This window comes from Hydra vulgaris, chromosome 08 (assembly GCF_038396675.1).
Source record: "Hydra vulgaris chromosome 08, alternate assembly HydraT2T_AEP".
Taxonomy (NCBI): Eukaryota; Metazoa; Cnidaria; class Hydrozoa; order Anthoathecata; family Hydridae; genus Hydra; species Hydra vulgaris.
In genome coordinates, this window is record NC_088927.1 from 55,950,001 (window position 1) to 55,974,000 (window position 24,000).

General features: G+C 29.2%; 1 protein-coding gene across 4 annotated transcripts in view; it reads right to left on the minus strand.

Annotated features, from left to right (window-relative positions):
- The window catches only part of LOC136083997 (TNF receptor-associated factor 4-like), a 102,797-nt gene that overhangs the window by 35,533 nt on the left and 43,264 nt on the right, over positions 1-24,000 (minus strand). For 3 of the 4 annotated variants that reach the window (XM_065803984.1, XM_065803982.1, XM_065803985.1), the window contains exon 7: positions 8,495-8,544. The exons of the other annotated variant lie outside the window; for it this stretch is intronic. In XM_065803984.1, the coding sequence (XP_065660056.1) occupies positions 8,495-8,544 (50 nt within the window). The remainder of the gene's footprint in view (positions 1-8,494; positions 8,545-24,000) is intronic. 4 annotated transcript variants of the gene reach the window in all.

Consider the following 24,000-nt stretch of genomic DNA (forward strand, 5'->3'; position numbering starts at 1 on the left):
TATTTGCTTTATAAAGTAATTACTGCTTTTCGTTACTTAGGTTCTGCTGCTCACCAATCTTCAGTTTCTAGTGATAGTGATTTAAATTTTCAAGAAAGGGGTGAAACCCAGCTTCCAACACACACAAAGCTAAAGCGTCAAAAACACTCTAAGTTGGGCTGTTCAGAAATTGCAATAGAGTTTGACAGAGACAATCTTATATTAGCTACAACACCTGTTAGTGTTAGATGCGGAATCAGCATTCGCTCACAAACAATGTTTCTAGGAGCTGTTATTAAAGCTTTAGGCGGAAATGTCAATGACTTAAATATATCTAGAAGCTCAGTAGCTAGAAGTAGATTCAAGTATATTGAAGATTTAGGTAGATTTGTTTGCATTCAAAATATTTATATTCAGGGTGTTAGCTAGCCCAAAGGTGTATATTGGGAATTCACAATTGTTTCAAAATTCCTAAAAATCAATGACTTTTTTTTTTGATTCTTATTTTGAGTTTTTTAGGACAATTTCTTGAAAATTTCCAATATTTTCCTGAACAACAACAATAAATATTCCCAATACAGCAAAAACGTGGTATAATGTTTAATTTTGGCTAACACCCTGATATTAAAACAATCAATAGTAGTTATAAAGAGAAATAAATTCTTTTTAATTTAGGTAACACCATCAGATCAAGCTATTACGAAGAAATGGCAGGAAAGAATTTGATCTTGCACTTTGACAGTAAGTTGGTAAAAGAAATAGAGGAAAAGTTAAAAATTACTGTTAAGAAGGAAAGGGTTGCTATATCTGTTACCAGTCCTGAATTTACTACAAAAGACGATCGTCTACTTGGAATTATACCTGTAGAGAGCACTAAAGGAAAAAATCAAGCCATTGTTATTGAAAACATTTTAGAGTACTTAGAAATAGCGGATAATATAATTGGAGTCTGTACTGATACTACATCAAGTAATACAGGTAGACTAAACGGAGCTATAATAATAATAAGTAGAATTCTTAATAAATGATTGTTTTGGTTTATGTGTCGTCACCACATATATGAACTTCATATAAATCATGCAATACAGGCTATCACTAAAGTTAAATCTAAGGGTCCAAGTAAATCTATGTACTTGGCTTTTCAAAGAAACTGGGAAACTTCTCATGAATCTGTGAATTCAAGAGTTCCAGAACTGGAAATATTTGATTGGAACAAGCTCGAAATAGGTAGCAAGCTTCACATCTTGGCGCTAGCAGCTAAAGGTTATGCAAAGTATTCATTAGAGAATAAAATTTCTCCAAGAAATGACTATAATCACCTTGTAAATATTTGGCTTTTTATCTTGGCGTCGAATCTGATAAGCTTAAAGAATTTAAAATTCATCAACCTGGAGCTTGTCACGAAGCAAGATTTATGGCGGATGCTTTGTTTATTCTTTCACTAGAGATGACATCCACTGTTATAAGCTTTTTATCTGATGAAAATAAAAAAGAAATTGAAACATGTGCCTTTATTGTTGCTGTTTGTTATGCTCCATGGTACCTTAAATCTAGATGCGCTCAACACGCTGTACTTAATGATTTTAATGCTTTTAAAGCAGCATATGTTATCAAGGATGAATTTAATGCTGATATTGGTAATGCTTTGATTAAAAGTTTTCATAACATTCGTGGTATCTTTCTCCAGCAATAGTTGTGTTTTCACTCGTTAATTCTCACTTGGAAATGTCTGTTAAGTATCAGATTTTGAATTCGTTAATTTCTTTTCCAGTTCCAGAGCAAAAAAATATAAATTTGGAAAAACCTAATCCAGTTTTAATCTTACCAAACAGCAAGCTTTCAGAACTTGTTACTGCTGATAGCTGGCTTATATTTTTACGCCTTGGAATCACAAATCAAGTTAAAGATTGGGTTTCTTCTCATCCCAACTTTTCAAAAACTGAATCATATGGTGTTTTTGAAGTTTTTGTTAAAGGACTTAGTGTAACTAATGACTGCGCTGAAAGAAACATTGGCTTAATAAACGACTTTTTTAAATATTCTCAAAAGGAAGAACAGCGCCAAAATATACTATTGATAGCAAGAAAGGAGAGAAAAAAGGTAACAAAGAATGTAACTCAAAAAGAACTTATAAATATTTAAAGCTCTCTATATGATAATATTAATATATATTAGTGGACAAAATAATCACACTGTTATTTATTTTATTTTGATATTTTGAAAAGCTAAAAAATAGAGATTTTGGAATTTTACAGTAAGCACTTAAAATGATCTGAGAGTAATTATTTAGCATGTATTTGTCTTCTGCCTTAGTATAGACAAGGAATTTTGGGTGTACAAGAGGAGTTTTAAAAAAAAAGTGTTTTTTTGTATAATTTTGGGACACCCTAATATATATATATATATATATATATATATATATATATATATATATATATATATATATATATATATATATATATATATATATACACGCATATATATATATATATATATATATATATATATATATATATATTTATATATATATATATATATATATATATATATATATATATATATATATATCTATATACCCATATACCCATATATATATGCATATATATATACGTATTATATATATATATATATATATATATACGTATAAATATATATATATATATATATATATATATATATATATATATATATATATATATATATATATATATATATATATATATATATATATATATATATATATATATACACACACATTGGCGTGAGAAAATTTTTAAATGTTTGAAATAACCAACATTTAAACAAAAAAAATATGTATATCGAAAAGATTCTTCACGGAAAAAAGTTACTGTAATTGGAGAATAAGAACAAGAAACCCTTAAATCTTATCCACCCCCATCCCCTCTTCCTAATCTATACGTGAAGGCAATGAGTGAACTATTTATTTTGTTATAATTATAAACTAATTACGTATTCATGGACATATTTCAAATCTGTTGTTATGCCAATATGTTGAAAATATTCAGTATTCAGTTTTTATGACCATGTAAATAATAACCACCCCCCCCTTCCTCAATTTGAAGGGGCCACAAACTTTACATGGTCATAATAACTGAACAATGAGTAATTTAAACATAAAATTTGAATTCTGTTTAACTAGTGTATATTTATGAAAAAATAAAAACATCAACTCATTGCCTTCACGTTAAGGATAGCGAGGGGGAAGAGGAGCTAAGATTTTAGGGTTTCTTGTTCCCATTCTCCTATCACAGTAATTTTTAGTTGTGAGAAATCTTTTTATCATACATATGAACGTAAAAAAATTGGAATATTCTTTCAATTAAACAGAGACTTGATACTCAAAAGCACAGAATTTGCGTTATTGTATGCTCCTGGGGTAGTTTTGAATAACGGGAAAAATTATGTTCTATATTTGAAAAACTCAATTTTTTATCATAATGCATAAAACTTGATATTATACCCATTTATAAAAACTCAGCACGTACTCTCATTTCCAATAAGTTTTTAAACTGCATAAAGAATTATGGGCTCAAATTTTTAGGTTTTTCTCGAGTTTGATTGAAATAATTTAAGGATATCACTGAAATTTTCAAGAAAATTTAACTCGACTATTTCTAGTTGCTGATTTTGCTTCATTTTTATAAAAATCGACTCTTAATACTTAAAGGGTCATCCATAAATGATGTCAGTAAATATAAAGGGGAGGGGGGGGGGAGTTAAAGGGAGTGCTGGAAAGTTTGACACTAATTGACGATGGGGAAGGGGGTTGTTGTGGCCAAAATGATGTCAATTTAAATTATTTTTGTAGTTTTAATGAGCAGATTTTAACGGTATTTTCATCTACTAAATGGTATAGAAATGATGTTTTGTTTGTGGGAAAATTAATATTAAATGCGGGGAATTCGATACTATATTTTATTAAGTTATTTACAATTTAATATTATAAATTAATATTATAAGTTTCCTAGAGACATAAAATAAAAAACAACTACTAACGCAAAATAAAAATTACTATCGTTTTAATAATATATTACCATTTGACTGCGAATCAAATAATGTTAGAAATATTAACTCTTTGTTTATAAAATTTACAATTGTTATTTGCTCCCTAGCGGATTATAAAATGTGATTCAAATTAAACTCATAAAAGTAAACTCATAAATTTGTCATTTTTTGAAATTAAATAGTCATTATTTTATATACCAAACTCTAATTGCTCTATAGTTGATTATAAAACGTAATGCGATGCCAACACATTAAGTCTATTGAAAATTCAAAACGCTAATTTCTGCCTAGCGGGTTGAAGAAACTCTTTTAAAAAAGCTTGCGCTAACGATAAGCAAAATCATTATTCTGATTGCGATGTAAACAATAGTAATAAATCAATTTTAAAATATGGGTAAAACTGCATTATTTAACTTATTAATGGTCTCGTATGGAAATGCTCATCCCGATAAAAAAGGCTAATATCAAAAAAGAAGTCCATAGTATATGGAATTCATTAAAAGAAGAGAAACTGGTGCATAAGAGTCTCGAATCAAGAGTAATGTATTTAATCAATTTATTTAATGAAAAGGCAATGAAGTTCAAGAGCAAGCAATTATCACCTATACTATACTTGAATTTGACAAGAATTCCTCACAGTTTGTTGAGCCCACCAATGAGCGATCTGTTACTGATGATCAACAAAGTGTATTAACTTTGAGTTTGTTGACCGCGAAAAATCAAAAAAATGCAATAATAGTGGCTCAAGATCGAATTCTAAGGTTGCAGCTTTAAATTGTGAAGTTGCTGGACTGAAGACTAGAAAGAGAAGTGGATTCATTGCTGAAGCTGAAGAGGATGATTTAAAAAAGAAAAAGAAGAAACTAGGTTATCTATGTAAAGAACTGGCCAAAACAAGTATGAACAAGCTCAACAGAAGAAAACTAGAGAACTGAAAAAAGCTAGAATGGAGGAAATCTGCATGGAGCATCTAGAATTCAGAGAATAACTAAAAATCAGAAAGAAACCTGGTCGACCGTCATTAGAAGTAGATCAACCTCTTTTTTTGAAGACAATTATGGATATTGCTCTCCATGGTTCGTCCGCTGATGAAAGACGTCGGTCAGAGATTCTTCTGGTAATTATAGCTTAGCTATGTTTGTTAATATTGTATTTGTTAGAATTTTACTCTTAATTAATACTTGTACTGTTGTAAATATTCTTGAAATGTTAACAATTAATTTCAAGATTTGATTTGAATATAATTTACGAAATAAATCCGGTTTTCTGTAAAATAGTTAATTATATCCAAATATATTTCTTTATTATTTAGAGCATTAAAACTCTCGACGAATTGACATTCGATATGAACAAAATTGGATTTGCAATCAACAAGAGCGCCCTCTATACTCTTCTACTTCCGAGAAGTTACGTAACATTAGAAGGCAAAAGGCACGTCAAAACAGTCCCTGTTAGATTGATCAGTCCTCAGAATGAATCTCATTTAAGACATGTTGACAGACTCTTTTGCAGTTCAACTATAAAATATGTGGAAGAAGTTTGTTCTATTTTAGGGCCAGATGAAGTGTGTTTCCTTAGCAAAGACGACAAGAAATCACAGCAACCAAAAGACAGCCGCCGTTGTTGATGCATTTGGAGTACCGGGTAACTCTCCCGGACCACGACTGGGTCGTGGCTGCTAAATGCAAGCTTATACCATCTGTATACGCTGAAATTACGAATAAAAAAGATGGTCTCAGAAAAACAAATGCTGTTACTTATTTTGGTCTGCCTACATTGCTGTTCGATCAGGAAAACACGCATCCTCGACCGCCTTCGCTCATGGATTAGACTTTCAGCGGCTCTTGGATATCAAAGAATTTGACTCTATTACCAGAGATCCTCAAACTAATATGGTTAAGCCTATCTTTGTGTTTAGCGTTGATGGAGGACCCGACGAAAATTCCAGTGACCAGAAAGTAATTGAAATCGAGATTCACCATTTCTTGAAGAATAACTTTGACGCTCTTTTCATCATGACGAGCGCTCCAGGCCGCAGTGCATTCAGCAAAGGTGAGCGAGGAATGGCTCCTCAAATTAAAGAATAATCTGGGGTGATTCTTCCGCACGAACATTACGGAACTCATCTTGCTTATCAAGGTAATTACATTGACAAAAGTTAATTTGTAGAAATAATAATATAATTTTTAACCTATAATAACCAAAATATCTTTATAAATCAGGCAGGTCAATAGATGAAAATTTAGAAAAACAGTTCTGTTTTACTAAATTTTCATCTATTGTCCTGCCTGACTTATAAAGATATGTTGGTTATTATAGGTTAAAAATTATATTAATATTTCTACTAATTAACTTTTGTCAATGTAATTACCTTGATAAGCAAGATGAGTTCCGTAATGTTCGTGCGGAAGAATCACCCCAGATAATTCTTTACTTTGAGGAGCCATTCCTCGCTCAGCTTTGTTGAATGCACTGCGGCCTGGAGCGTTCGCCATGATGAAAAGAGCGTCAAAGTTATTCTTCAAGAAATGGTGAATCCCGATTTCAATTACTTTCTGGTCACTGGGACTTTCGTTTGGTTTTGCTGGACAGGCTTTGGCTAATACTTGGTCTGCTCTACAAGCTGACGGTTATCCAACCATTGCAGAGTATATTGATCCAGCCAAATCAGAGCAAGAGTCAAGGAGCCTTTTATTACAAGATCAACGTTTTGATTGCCGATCATCTTTGTACAAGTCAATATTTTACTCAAATTGTAAAATGTGAAAATCGTTCTTGTTGTCGGACTATTCGATACTTTTACTTTACTCTAATTAAAGCAAGATTTCTTCCGCCACCTGTCCCTGTCAACCAAACGAGAGACGGGCTCAAAGCAGTAGATGTCTCAGAAGAAGCAAAACAATTGTTTCCATCATCCGTATTTATGCTCATTGCAACAGAAATTGAAAGTATTCTTCCTCGTACTGCCAAAGGATTCAGTCTAGCCTAGCTGATAAAATCTGTAAAAAGTGCAATATCTACTTTGCCTCTCAAGCTATGTTGAAAAAGCACACTTCTATCCGTTCTTCTGCTATAACACTCCCTCTAATCAAAAGGGTCCAACCTGTTCGTATCGCTGCCAAGCGTCAGAAATAATTTTTGGCTGTCATCGCCTTGCAGAAGAATTCGGAAACTACTGAATGGTTAGATGAAAATAAAGTTGACGCAAAGAATTTGATTGTACCTCAAGAATGCGATATCCTTTTAGAGCGCGGAGAGCATTCGCTACCTATTGTTTCAATCGATGATCACTTCAACAACCCATGGGAAGATTATATTAAAGATATATAATACTATTTGCTTAGTTGATTATTTAATGAAATATCGACTATTATATAATATAATTTGATAAGATCTACCATTATATAAATGGATAATTTAGTCAGAAAAAAAATCGATGGTTTTTAAGCATTTTTATTTTTTTTTAGGGGGAGAGTACACAAAAGCTGAAATCATATATAACAGGGGCTTGGCCAAAAATTGACAGAGTTAGGCAAAGGGGGGAGAGGGAGTCGAAAAAATGAGAAAAAACACTAACATCATTTATGGATGACTCCTAAGTTATATCTAATTATAGTTTACACTGTTTTATTAAAAATGTTAGTTTATTAGTTATATCAGTTTATAAAAAATCATAATATATACCTTTAAACCGGAAATGTTCGTTTTTTCTAATCTAAATTTAACTGTAACTTATACCGTGTTAGTGGAGCTACTTGCTTTATACTTATTTTATAGTGGTAATTCATTCGTTCATTATATAATAAAAGTTCTATATATTATAAATTAATAGAACACGAATTTAAGGTAAAAATATAGAAATATAGTTGAAGTTTTGCCTACTATTTGAAAATAAATAATATTATTATATGAGTCCTTGAAAAAGCTATTATTTTATCTTTTATTCTTTATTTTTAAAATTAATGAACAATTTTTTGCTAACAAAGATTTCAAAACTTTGAACTTTGATCCTTTTGAGAACTTTCTTTTTCCGAAGATTATTTATTAAAGAAACTCAAATGAACTTAATGAAAACATCATATTTTGATCCTTATAATTTTCGAATTAAAAAAGATAATAATTCTTTTTCTTTATTACATTTAAACATAAGAAGCATGCGTCAAAAATTTAAAAAACTTTTAGATATTATAAAATGCACGTTCGATGTCATTGCTGTCAGAGACTTGGAATGAAACTGAAAGTCCGATAGAATCAATCTCTGTTTACAGCGTGCAAAAATACAAAGTAATTAGTCATCCACGAGGATATTATAAAAATGGTGGAGGACTAGGAGTTTACATAATTGAAATATATATATATATATATATATATATATATATATATATATATATATATATTTAAGATAAAAAAATAGATATGTTTTGAAAATGTAAACTATAAAAGTCTTTTAATTTTATAAAATAAATTAAGTGCCCCAAAATATCCTTACGGTATTATCACAAAGCATAGCGGATTTAATTGGAAGTTCAAGCCTTCTTCCTAAATGAAATAAGTAATAACAAAAATATAAATACGATAAATCGGTGTGTTTAATGTCCACCGTTTGGAAAAATCAGATTGTTTTAAAATTTTATTAAATAGTGTGAAATTAAAATAAACAAAGAAAAAAAAAAAAACTATGTATAAACATGGACGTATTGTATGTGGTACAACGCTTAAAAACATAAAAGGTTCCGAATACCGTCACAAAACCATGCGTGAAATATAACTGTCAAATGAACGATATTTTAGAAAAATGGCAAATTACACTGTACAACAACGAAAAAAAAACGGAAACGCCATTGACACTACCTTATGTATTTTGGTTTGGAGAATACGAAAATGATGTCCGTTTTGTTGTGTGACCCACCAATTTTGGTTAAATTCACATTTTCAAATTTTCGATTTTCACTATGAAAGTTATCAATGTGATTTTTAATGTATTTATTAGCAGTTGTTTATGATTTATTTATTAGCATTTCTTTATCATATACCTATTTGCATTTGTTTAACCTTGAATTAGACTAAATGTAAGTCTGTTTTATTTTAGATAAACTACATTTAGCCAAGTAATATATAGATATAATACAGTGTATATTGAAACAAGAAATGCCCAGAATTTGTAAAAATCAAGCCGACAACTTTTGCTACATTTGTGGCAAACTGACTTTAAAGAGATGCAGACCAAGATTGACACCACATGTAAAAAAACTGTATGACCTATACTTTCGTTGCAAAATCGGCGACCAGGATAAGAACTGGGCGCCTCATGCATGCTGGGAGAGGTGCGCTAGTTCACTATTGTCGTGGGCGAACAGAACTGGTGGAGGACCAACATACGGGGTGCCAATGGTGTGGCGTGAACCCCAAAATCATTGCTCAGATTGCTATTTCTGTTCTGTTAACATATCAGGTGGCAATTCTAGGGGTAAGAAAGCTATAGTGTACCCAAATCTAACTTCAGTTATTCGTCCTGTTCCTTATTCGGCTGAACTCTCTGTTCCTGAACCTCCATCGGAAATCCAAAACACGGACAGTTCTGATTCAGACGAGGATACTGATGACGATGATAGTTACGAGTTGCCAGAAGATACAGAGCGTAAATCCCACTTCATAACAGGATCTGACCTGAAAGATCTCGTTCGAAATTTGTATTTAACAAAGCAACAGAGTGAATTGCTGGCTTTACGTCTCCAGGAGTGGCATTTGTTGGCTGGTGATGCAAGAGTGTCGTCATTTAGAAAGCGATTACGAGAACTGCAGCAATACTTCTCTATGGATGAAGAACTTTGCTTCTGTAATGACATCAGTGGATTGTTTGATGATCTAGAAATACAATACGATTCATCTATGTGGAGTTTGTTCATTGACGCATCACTTTATAGTATTAAGGCAGTATTACTCCATACTGGAAATGTGCTGCCTTCCATTACCATAGCACATTCAGTAACCCTGAGGGAAAGCTGTGTGAATATATTACTTATTCTGGACAGAAATAAATACAGAGATCACAGATGGTCCATATGTGCAGATTTGAAAGTTGTTACTATACTAAATGGATTGCAGGCTGGTTTTACTGAGTACATGTGTTTCCTCTGCAAATGGGATAGCAGGATGAAATCAGAACATTATATGAGGAAATGTTGGCCACTACGAGAAACATTTGAGGTTGGTTCCCATAACGTCATTCATGAACCTCTTGTGGATAAAGAGAAGATCATCTTGCCCAATCTTCACATCAAGCTTGGAATCATGAAACAGTTTGTAAAGGCGTTAGATCACGACAAACCAGCATTTCAGTATTTGCAGACCAAATTTCCGAAAATCAGTGACGCTAAAATTAAAGAGGGCATTGTCGAGGGCACCCAAATACGAGAAATGATGCTGGATGAAACGTTTTCGGGAACGATGGATTAATATGAACTTGCAGCATGGGATGCATTCAAACGGGTGTGCCAGGGATTTCTTGGAAAACATATTGCACCAAATTACGCTGATTTGGTAAACAGATTAGTTGCATCCTATCAACAACTGGGTTGTAACATGTTGCTGAAGCTCCACTCTCTTCATTCCCATCTTTCCTTCTTCTCTGTCAATGGAGATGTATATGATAAAAATGGCGAGCGCTTTCATCAAAGTATTGCCACAATGGAAAGCAGATACAAGGGAAAGTGGAGCCCCGCCATGCTTGCAGATTACTGCTGGAATTTGCAACGCGATGAACCCGATGCAGCATTCAAACGCCAGGCTAAATACAATTAAATTTAAGTAAACAATTTGTGTTAAAAGTGATAATAAACATGTTCATACACTTATTCATATGTATAGAAAAATGCATCTTACGTTACATCTTTAAATCTTTATTACAAAAAATTTTGACGTGCTACAGCATAAGTGATTACATATTTGGAATCAGCACGTCTGAAATAATAAAGATAACCTAATTTGGTTCTTGTTATTTTCAAAAAGTTAAAAATTGTTATACAGTGTTATTTACGCCAATGCATAATAAAATTAAAACTTTAAGTTAAACAGATACTATATGTATTGTATAAGTAAAAATAGCTTGTATAAGTAAAAATAGCTTGTATAAGTAAAAATAGCTTAGAAGTTAGCTGGAATGTTGCAATATAGTTAGTTCTATAATTTAAATGAAAAGACTGATTTTTATGAGTAAAAGATGGTTTAGCTGATGACTGTTGGTTCTAAAGTATTTTCGGTCACATACCTAAAAACCATACATTTTAGTGTCTCCATTTTATAAAAAAAATTTATTTGCTTTTTTAATGTTAAAAATATCTTTTAAAATACATACTAACATCATCCATTACCATAAATCTCCATTGATTAAACTTAAATTTTCTCTCAAAAACAAACTTTTTAAAATTTGACGGCTCCATTTATATTTATTTATTTCGATAAACACGTCTCAATTACAATAATAATATAAATTCATTATTTTAAAAAAACAATATCTGTACATTATATTTTGCACGTATAATTGGTAAAATTTAGTTATAGTTATATATATTTCAAAATTTTATATAAATAAAATTATATGCATATATAATTTCATATATATATATATATATATATATATATATATATATATATATATATATATATATATATATATATATATATATATATAAATATATATATATATATATATATATATATATGTATATATATATATATATATATATATATATATATATATATATATATATATTATATATATATATATATGATATATTTGTATAAAATTATGTTATGCATATCTTATTTATGTATAATTTATTATTGCTCTTTTTAATAAGAACATTGAGCACTCTATTTGTAAAATACAATAACATAATTTATATATAAATTAGATAAGTATTTTTTCTAATTTATATATATATATATATATATATATATATATAGCTTATCATATTGGCTTAACCGAGGACGAATGGAAAAAACATTATGCCAACCACAAACAATCTTTTAAACATAAAAAATACTCAAAAGAAACTATGCTGTAATGTATTTGGCAACTAAAAGAGAAAAATTATTTTAAATTAAACCGGTCTATTCTAAAAAGTGCGCCTGTCTATAATAACATTTTCGAAAAATGTATACTATGTTTAATATATATATATATATATATATATATATATATGATATATTTGTATAAAATTATGTTATGCATATCTTATTTATGTATAATTTATTATTGCTCTTTTTAATAAGAACATTGAGCACTCTATTTGTAAAATACAATAACATAATTTATATATAAATTAGATAAGTATTTTTTCTAATTTATATATATATATATATATATATATATATATATATATATATATATATATATATATATATATATATATATATATATATATATATATATATATATATATATATATATATAGCTTATCATATTGGCTTAACCGAGGACGAATGGAAAAAACATTATGCCAACCACAAACAATCTTTTAAACATAAAAAATACTCAAAAGAAACTATGCTGTAATGTATTTGGCAATTAAAAGAGAAAAATTATTTTAAATTAAACCGGTCTATTCTAAAAAGTGCGCCTGTCTATAATAACATTTTCGAAAAATGTATACTATGTTTAATATATATATATATATATATATATATATATATATATATATATATATATATATATATATATATATATATATATATATATATATATATATATATATATATATATATATATATATATATTTATATATATATATATATATATATAAATATATATTAAAGGTTTAAACTCAAATCTGTTTATTTTTTCACAGGAACAACTTTTAAAACTTTTTTATTTAGTATATTAATGATTATATAATATATAAATTGTATAAAAGTAAACGTGACAGCGACTGTGATACTAAAAATGTTTCAAAGCTACTAAAAATTTAAGTTATTGTATTGTGTTTACGCAACAAAAATTAACTAAAACATCAATTGCAAAAAGTTGAAAAATGTTTATTTTAGATTGAGTTTTGTATTTCAATAATATTGCAGCTTCAAATTTTTTTTTTCAAAACTCTTTACTTCAAATGTTTTCTATTTTTTAATGACTGCTAATAATTCTAATAAATACGTTTTATTAAAAAGTAGGATCTGAAAGTTAATGAAAAAAATTGTTCAAAAGTCTAATTGCAGTATATATAAACTTATTTATATAGTATATATAAACTTCAGTAGCAGTATATATAAACTTTTTATGCTTTTTAAATTAAAAAAATATTTCCAGTTTTTAAATATCTCAATATGATGCTTTCATTGCAAAACAGAAAATATAAGGATTTAGTAGATTCTGAAGAATATCCTTTTGCTTTGTAAAAAACATAGATCCACTAATTGGAATTTGTTGGTGGTTGTACTTGTTTTAGAGAGATTTTGATGGTTGTACTTTTTTTAGTGATCTTATTTAGATTCTTATTTCCATATTTAAATGTGATTTTGTATTTGTAATAAAAATAACAATTATGAGAAAATGTAAAAAAATAATGTAAAAAGGCAAGACAAAAAGAGCTGATTTTCATTCAGCTCTTTTGTCTTGCCTTTTTACATTTTAAAATATTAGCAATTCCATTATAGTGTAAATCAGCTGATCAAATAAGATAAGCTGATCTTTGTTGTTGATACTCAAAAAGTTTTGATCGAATATGTTCTGAAAAAAGTTGTAACCCATATTACAATAGAAATTCAAGATCGTGTTTTAAGTATTTTTTATATATTAAAAGTTATAGAAATATATAACGATAAAAATTATATTAATAATAATAATAATAATACTATCATAATAACAACAACAGTAACAATAATAATAATAATAATAACAATAACAATGACAAAATTAATTCTGAGCTAATATTTAATACCTCATAGTTAGTAGTTTTTAGAATTAAAGATTATTTTTTAATTGGAATATTTTCAATCTTTCTTTGGTTTGAATAAAAAATTATAATGCTATTATTTTATGTATTTAAAAAGTGGAAGGTTAAAAAAAATGAAGAAAAGTACCTCAAATGTATATAAAAACTTAAGTTTACATAGTTCACGTAGGTTGCCAGTAAAATGCCCACTTCCAGGATGTAATGATAGCATAATTGATTTACCAACACATGCATGTTCATCTAAGCATAGACTTTTAAAGGAAGAGGCCAAAAAGTTAAGAGAAAAATTTGATTTGAGAAAAGAAAGGGCTAAAGTTTCAAGTCAATTTTCCAAAACAATTAAATAATACAGATGTCCTATTTGTAATATTAATACTAAAGAATACACTATCATCTATATAGATCTCCTCATTATCTTGAAAACAATCTGTCTAAGTACAGAGACATCCTTGATAAAAAGGTTTAACACAGCAAAAGTACCAATTTGAAAGTAAAATTTCCTTCATACCTTTATAAAACTCAAGCAACAGATTTAAGCAAAGTTAAATTGTAAATATAGAAGAGAGCCTAATTTCTGACTACTATTTTTCTCGTATTTCGGACAAAGATGGGGTACTGGTTGAACCCTCATTTCAACGTTATGTCAATGTAATTTATTCATATTTAAAGAGTTTATCTGGTGGCAAAAAAGACTGTAGCTGCGCATAATGAAAAGAAGCAAATAATGAGGATAATGCAAGTTGTGTCGCCACAAGAACCTTGTTACACTAAGTTTGTTGACCTACACAATTTAGCCTAAGTTTGACAGTCACATGTAATTAAAAAGGATTATGATCCTGGTACCCAACCATTATAGTTGCTTTCTTTTACTTACTTAATAAAGTTTTTGATTCGGTCTAAGCTAACACCACATGTTGACAATGTTTTGCCTGTAAGTATTTCTGTAGACGTGTTAAACTCGTACAAAAGTGAGGTTTCTAAGTAGAGAAGTGCTTTAAGAAATAATGAAAGCAACAGGCAATTCACTGTCATGGTGGAGGATCAGATTTTATGATAATCATCCAGAAATAAAGTCAGAGTTAGCGACTCTTATGAAGCATAAAAAAGAGACTGGTGAAAGATGGCACCATCTTAATCAGAAAGACAAAGAAGTTTCTAAAGCGTCTAAAAAAGTTAGTAAAATAACTTTTGGTAGTAACGTGACCAATTTATCAGACTCTGGCAATCTATCGCAAAACAATCCAACTTCGAGTTCAAAACCAATCAAAAATCCAAGATCTCAATGTTCCTCTATTGATTCAAATGATAAAAATGATAGTGATAAAGAATATCAACCAAAGAAAGATATATTATTATCTTGCACTAAGAAATCTGGACACCAGAAGAAGTTCAAGAAATACAATATTTGTTTATGTTTACAGACCAAAAGTCAGCTATTTCTTGAGCATTGATACGTGAAGTTACTAACTCAAATGAAGTTTTAAAATATCGAACACCAAGACAAATTTATGACAAAATCAAGCATATGCATAATTCAAGCTTAGTAAATTATAATGAAAACAACCAAAGTATTCGGATAAAGACAATTTTTACCAAAAAGAAAATTAAAACTGTTAAACAATTGTTTTCGTCTTTAATTTTAAGTAGATTAATTGTGTCTAAGGAAAATAATAGCATAATAACAATAATAATAATAATAACAATAATAGCATAACCTTTTTAACAGGTATATGTTTAAGTGCTTAGACATTAGATTGTTTCTTGAACTCTTTCAATATTTTTTTACTTTTTCAAAGAAACAGCGGACACATTTTACGCCCTTATCAAAACAGTTCAAATCGCCTGCGTTCTGCTGTAATTTTAGAGATTTCGGTTTTTCCAGCAGAGGAAAACCCTCTATTCTGCAGTTCGCTCTGATCATTAAAGCCAAAACTTTTGCGAAAACAACATACTGCAAAAGAGAGGATTTTCTTGTCTGACTCCCCTTTCCGAAGAAAAGGAGATCAACAGGAAACCACAATTCAGAAGTTTTTGAATATAAGGTGTTAATAAAAGATACAAAATTTTCTCTGAGATTGAAATTTAGGAGATTATGGAGCAGAAACGCACGATCAACTTTATCAAACGCCTTTTCTTGAACTATTGTCAAAATGAAACTTGATAGTTTTTTAAATTCTGCGTAATCTATTAGATCATGTATTAGATGTAACATTGAAAAAATGCTTCTACCTGTAATTCCGCAAGTTTAATTTGGTTCTATAATTTTCCCCATAACTTTTGCAAGTCTTAGAGCCAGTGCATTTGTGATTATTTTGTAATCAGCGCCGATTAAAGATATGGACTTCTAATTTTTGCATTTTTAAAGATCTCCTTGTTTGGGAATCAGTGAAACAATTGATTTTTTCATCGAGTGGTTGGTATTTTTTTCTACAAAACATATTTCGCAGACAAGTTCTTTAAAATTTTTTTCTAATATGGGCCAAAAAGTTTGATAAAATTCATCTGGAAAAACCTTCATAGCCCAAAGATTTTCCATTTTCAATATTAAATAGAGTTTCTTTTAGTTCCGCGCCGGTTAGGCGGGTGTTCAAAAATTAGTTTTCATTATTACTCAAATGTTTAGTGATGAGTAACAAGACATAGTTTTGGCTGTCTATGCATAAATTAGTTTTGGTTTAAATGTTTTCATAATATGTTGATAGGGAGTTGAGTATTTCACAAGTTTCACTCGTCAATGTGCCGTCATTTTTGCAGATTTTGGTAATTAACTTGTTCCGCAGTTGAGTTTTTTCCAAATTATACAAAAATTTTGAAGGTTTTTTTCCTTCTTTGATTAGTTTTTGTTTGGTGCGAATAAACACTCCGGAAATCGGAGCAAGAAAAGAGCATTGTGTTTTTCTTTGTCGCTATCTAAATTCGGGTTAGCGTTTTGTCGCTCCGGTTGGATTTCGTGTTCAATCCTTTTAAAGCGTTTTTTGGTTTTCGTAGTTTCCTGTATCGATATATGCTGTAATTTAGCCCTAAGATAAAGTTTGCAATTGTCTCACATTTTAAAATAAACTTAAGGGACCGTTTTTTAGTTTGCCAATCTTTCATTAAGAGTTCAATTTTTTTTTTATGCACCTCAATTTCCATTAAGACTATCGTTTTCAGTATTAATGTCCACATTGATGACAACACTGCCTTTTGTTAACATCAATGCAAACAGCGCAAATATAGATTGCGCTGTTGATCTGCGATATAGTAGGTTGTATTGAATTTGAGAGTAAAATGGTTGGTTGTGTTGATTTTGGAGGGTTAGATTCGGATTGGCCTCGATGTTTGCACCTACTAGTGAGTCCATTACCGTTTTAATATCGTGGTAAAGGGTTTTTATTGGGGTTCTTTTATTTCTTATTAATTATGATGATGTTGCCAGTAAAAATATCTTCTCCGTGAGTTTTGCATTTTTGCAAATAGAAAGTATCGAACTCCCCTGTTCCTGCAGCTAGGTGTTTACCAAGCAAAACGATAGCGCTTTGACAGCCATTCCTAAGTGTGCCAAACGGAATATTCTGTACTAAAACGTGTACCTTACGAAGATATTTTTGTTGAAAACTTAATACACAACCTTTGATTTCTATATCGGTTTTAGGGAAAGATGCCACCGAGTAATTGTTAATTACCGCAAACTCGAACAGCTTGTTGGAGTAGTACCTCGTAACACCCCTAACATTTTCAAGTAATTTTTTTCTCTGCTAAGGTTGAAAGAAAATCGTTAATATTACAATTTAAATCACCGTATTGGCAAACAAGCACATTGGAGTTATCAATCGCCGATTTCGAGTCAAAAATGCCGAGTGCTTTTCGTTTTAGCAAATGTATTTCCAGAAGGAAGGGCGTCAGCATAACTTTTTGCCATATTAAAATTCTTCCGCAATGATTGAAAACTCCTTTTAAATAACCAATTTTTTTAAGAAGCATACCTTATTAACACATATAGAACTGTTAGTTTTTTTGTGTTTTTTCCGTATATTACATACTATAATATATATATATATATATATATATATATATATATATATATATATATATATATATATCGTATATTATATATCACACAGTATATACAGTATATATATATATATATATTATATATCACACAGTATATACAGTATATATTTATATATATAAACATATATATATATATATATATATACATACATATATATATATATATATATATATATATATATATATATATATATATATATATATATATATATATATATATATATATATATATATATGTTACAATGATAATAAAGTTTTACAACTATTCATATTTTTATACATTTCATTCTTTTTATTTATTTTATTTTATAATTTTATTTTCTTTGTTTTTTAGATTTTTATTTTTTTGTGTTTTTTTATTATATATTTTTTTGTATTTTTTTGTACTTTTTGTTTTTTATTTTACAGCCGTAATGCGGAAAGAAGTTGAGAGTTTAGATAAAGATATAAAAGGCGATATTTAAATTAGGGTAAAGGATGTTTCTTTAGAAGTTAAACAAATTTTTATTAAAATAAATTAAAAAATTACAGGACTATAACACAAACTTTATATTACGCACACAGTAGATAATACTTATATGTTAAAATAATACACCGTAAAATAAGGGCTGGTAGTGATTGTCTAATCATATATAACAATAATTTTGTTACAAAAAATGAAAAAAAAATTTGCAGAGAGAAAGAAATTTTTACTAAACGTGCAGATCTTGCTACGAGCCGTTGTTTAATCTTAGGCCATATGTTTAGTTTCAGATTTCTCCACTTGGCAAAAAACGTTTTTAACACAAAAATATCGACAAAAAATGTTCGCAGTGTTTCTACGGACATGATAATTATGTTTTAAAGTAATAGTATTCTTGATGTTCCTGATTGTTACACTCACCACTGTCAATTGGGTTAATTTTTGCGCTGCTAATCATATGGTAGTAACTGCTGTTCCATATTGCACCTATGGTGGTTTAAGTGAGTGTCAACAGCAGCTGCGATGTAGGGTTTTTCTCCCATAAATTCGCTGTTTCAATCAAGAAAATCGAATTTATTGGAGAAAAATTGGTTTAGGATGTCAAGAAGTTATAAACATGTTCAAAGTACTCCCATATTTTAACAAAAGGGAGACAGGCAAAGATATGAATATTGTCCTCAATTTCACCATAAGTTGTACATTTGTAATTTTTAACGATCTGTTGCCTTGTGCTTTAGGCCAGCAAAATCGCTGAAGGTAGACTGTTGTGTAAAAAACGAAAGTAAATATTATATAGTACTAAGACGTTTTGTTGTCCTAGTGTTTTGGAAAAGTGTTTTGCCTTTAAAAATTCCACTTTTGGTACGTAAATTTTATAAGTGAACTTGCCAACCAATACTTTTAGAAAAAGTAATAATCGTAAGTTTTATCCTCTCCGCATTCTTTAAGTTGAAAGAGTGTTTTGAGGTGGAGTGCAAGGCTTTGCTCTTTCGAAGATAAAATTTCGAGACCCCCGCTTTTGACGGGTAAAAAGTGTTTCTCTCTTGAACGGATTGAAAATGGTATTTTGCCTCTGATTTTTGATAATGGCTCTCTGCAGAAGTCTATTATCCATTCGGGAACGGTAGCATGTTTGCAAGAAACCACACTTTTGACATTGCTAGCGTGTTTATCAACATAGTCTTTCCCCTGTTGTGACAAATTACGTAAGTCTTTCCCCTAAGTGACAAATTAGTTCCCAGAAACTTGAGTTTTTTCTCTACTTTGTTTTGAGTTACTAGCCAGTTGAAATTGGTAGTATTACTCAGTCTGGAGTAAAAAGTAACACCCAATATTTTGAAACCGGTGTTATTGTTCTAATCTTTGTTGTCTAATTCTGGGTTCATTTTAGGATCAATACCCCTTAAGAGCGAGACCCTTGGTTTTTGAGGCATTGATCAATGAACCACATGCTTCTTCAAACAGTATTACTTTTTTAAATAAAAAGGCGGACAGACTTTACGTTCCAGGCAAAATAGTTCGAATCGTCTACGTACTGCTGCATTTTAAGGGGTTTCGGTGTTCCTGATAGTGGAAAACCCTCTATTCTGCTATCCGCTTTGACCACCGAAGCAAGAGTTTTGGTAACATAAGCGTACAGCAGAAGAGAGAGAGGATCTCCTTGTCTGACTCCTCTTTCCATGGGAAAGAAGACCGACAAAAAAACCGCATTTCAGAACAGATGTTGAAACATCTGAATACAGAGTGTTAACAAAAGATACAAAATTTTCTTAGAAATTGAAGTTTTGGAGGATTTGCAGGAGAAACGCACGATCGACTTAGTCAAACGCTTTTTCTTGGTCTATAGATAAAGTAGAAGTGGGTAGATTTTTAAATTCTGCGTAATCTATAATATTAAGGACTAAATGTAAATTTGAGAATATTGTTCGACATGGGATTCCGCAAGTTTGATTTGGCTTTATAATTTTCCCCATTAATTTTGCAAGTCTTAGGGTCAGCGCTTTTGTGATTATTTTGTAATCAGCGCCAATTAAGGATATAAGTCTCCGATTTTTGCATTCAGTAAGATCTCCTTGTTTTGGAATAAGTGAAACCACTGATTTTTTTATTGAGTGGCTGGTTTGTTTATCTTCAAATAATATTTCAAAATCAAGTTCTTTAAAATCTTTTTTTAAAAATTTTTTAAAAATGTCAAAAAAATTTATAAAATTCACCTGGAAGTCCGCCATAGCCTGGAGATTTTCCGTTAAGTAAGGGCTTCTTTTAGTTCTGCGCCGGTTAGGCGGGTGTTTAAAATTCGGTTTTCTTCATCCCTTAAACGTTTAGTGATGTGTGACTAGACATAGTTTTGGCTGTCTTTGCATAAATTAGTTTTGGTGTAAATGCTTTAATAATATGAAACCAGGAAATTGAGTATTTCACCAGGTTCACTCGTCAATGCGTCGTCATTCTTGGGAATTTCGGTAATTGACTTAATCCACTGTTGAGTTTTTTCAAAAATTATACAAAAATTTTAAAGGTTTTTTTTTCCTTCTTCGATTAATTTTTGTTTCGTGCAAACAAACGCTCTTGTAAACTGGAGCAAGAAAAGAGCATTTTCTTGCTCCAGTTTCCAGGAGCAAGAAAATGCTCTTTTGTCACAGACAACTGCAAACTCTTTGTCGGGGCAGAATTACAGCATATATCGATACAAGAAAGTACAAAAAACACAAAATGCATAAAAAGGATTCCAACGGCTTTCGTTTTCAAACCTTTTTAATCGTTTTCAATCGTTTTTTAATTAAAATCAAATACTTTAATTGAAAAACGATGAAATATATATGTATGAAAATACTTTTTAATGCCTTTTTTAATGTTTGTATTTTTGTTATATTTTGAATCATAAAAACAACATTCAATGTTATTTTTATTTTTCAATTTATAAAAAAAATACAAACATTAAAAATGCCATGAAGCGCTATCTTTATTCTTAAATATTCTAACATTTAGAGATTTTATTAAGTAGCTCAAAATTATACAACTGCTGTATGAATTGTTTATTGAGCTCTGTTAGTATAAAACAACTCATACGTTCGTTCTAGTGTTAATATGCTTTCATAATTGTTTTTTATGTTTTCATAAATATATTTGTTATTTTTATTTTCCTCATCTTAAATATGAAATAAAAACTGTTAAGCATATCAAAAACATGTAATTTTAATTAAGCACATTTCAAAAAAAAAGAATAAACATTTTTTAACTAAATATAATATTTTACTATTTATGAATAATACAAACAATTTTTATAGCTAAAGTCTCAATTGTGAAAACTTAAATAATTGTAATTTCGTATATCAACAAAGTTGTGTTTTATATATGATGCATGTTTTGATTGAAGATTATTTAGGAAAGTATAATTGCAGTTTCTTTAAAAACTGCAACGATTAGTGCTTTATTGTTGCTTATTACTGTTTTATCAATGTTTACATCCAAAATAAAAACAATGCATACATATTTATATAATATAATGTCTTTAGATGTGTTTATATGTGCGTATTTATATATATATATATATATATATATATATATATATATATATATATATATATATATATATATATATATATATATATATATATATATATATATATATATATAAGTTATGTTACTGAATTCTACAAATAGAGTGCTCAATGTTTTTAAAGAACAAGGCCATCTTCCTAATGAGCCTACTGATAGCAAAACAACTTGTTGAAGAAATTTAGATAAGTGTTTTAACTAATTTATATATATATATATATATATATATATATATATATATATATATATATATATATATATATATATACATATATATATATATATATATATATATATATAATATATTATTAAACAATTGTTACTATCTTTATGATTCCCTTTACTCAATTATACCTCTTTTACAAATACCTTGCTATTTTACTCCAAAAATATTATCACTAAGATAATAATTTTTACTACATTGTAAACAGTACTTTTTTCGTGTGAATTTTATTGATATATATATATATATATATATATATATATATATATAATATATATATATATTAATAAAAAAACATCAAACAATACGAATTCTCTTAATACAAATAATAATTTACTTTTACAATTTTTCACTGGGTTAGGGACACCAGGATTATTAGCTCGGAAAATATTACAAAATTTTTTGAACGATTAAAAACAGCGTTATAAATTTTTAACTTGTGTCAGCAGTTGAATGGCTTCTTTTTACTTTACGTAAGAATATAAAAAACGGAGCCTAAAATTTAGTTTTGACGAAATTGCCCATTATCGAGATTTATTCCGCCATTCGATAGGAAATGTTCGTGCCTCTGTATTTCGAATGCTTGATGTACTTTACGGCCGAGTTTTTTATTACAAAAAAACTGAAAATACGCAGGATTTGATAAAAAGTGTTTTAAAAGAATTTAAAATGGGTAGAAAAATTAGCCAAAATTTAATCAGAGAGCAAAGAAAAGCTCAATAGGAAATTAAGTAAAATAAACTTGTTGATATATATCCGTTTGATAAGGGTAATGGGTTTGTAAGAAATAAACACGAAAATACTTTATAAAGAATTTGCGATCAAATTGGTCAGACAAAGGTTTTAAGTGAAGATCCTACTTCTAGTTATGCTTTAAAAGTTAAAATTTATATTTCACAACTTAATACAAAACAAAGATTTTCAAAAACAGAATATGACAGTATATATCCAAGTGATCGAATCCCACCTCGTTTGTATGTTCTGAATAAGGTTAACAAGCCTGAAAAAACTTACCCGATGAGAATAATTATAAAATATGAAAAATAAAATTGCTTACAGAGCTTTGTTTACATCGCTGCTACTTTTTGTGGAACAATGAGATCCATGAATTAGAAAATTCCGGTCCTATTGGTCTTTTATTCATGGTTGTATTGGCAAATTCTTTTCTACAAAATCACGAAGAAAATGTTTTAAAAACTGCAATGACATTAAATTCTCCTCTAGACTTAGAATCCTATCTAAGATACGTCGATAATAGCCATGCTAGATTTTCAAACATCCAAGAAGCAGAGAAATTCAAAATAATATTAAATAAACAACACCCTGCAATACAATACACAATTGAGACAGAAAGCCATAACAAAACTCTGAATTTCTTAGATATAACAATAATAAATAACAGCAAAGGTAAGTATGAGTTTAACGTCTACAAAAAAGAAGACATTACAAGTATTCAAACAAAACCGCACTCAAATCATGACCCCAAAATTTTATGCGCAATATTCAAAGGTTATGTTCACAGGGCATATTCCATACGCAGTGTTACACATATTAAAAAGGAGACAAACCTTCTTATTCAAGTTTTCATTGAAAATAGATACATCGAAAATCAATTAAAAAGTACTGCAAATCAAATTAGAAAAAAACGAGCCGTAAAGAATAATAGCTCCCGCAACAGTATCTTTACCGTTTTTACCTTCACTATCACCAAATATAAGAAAAATATTTAGAAAATTTGGATAGAG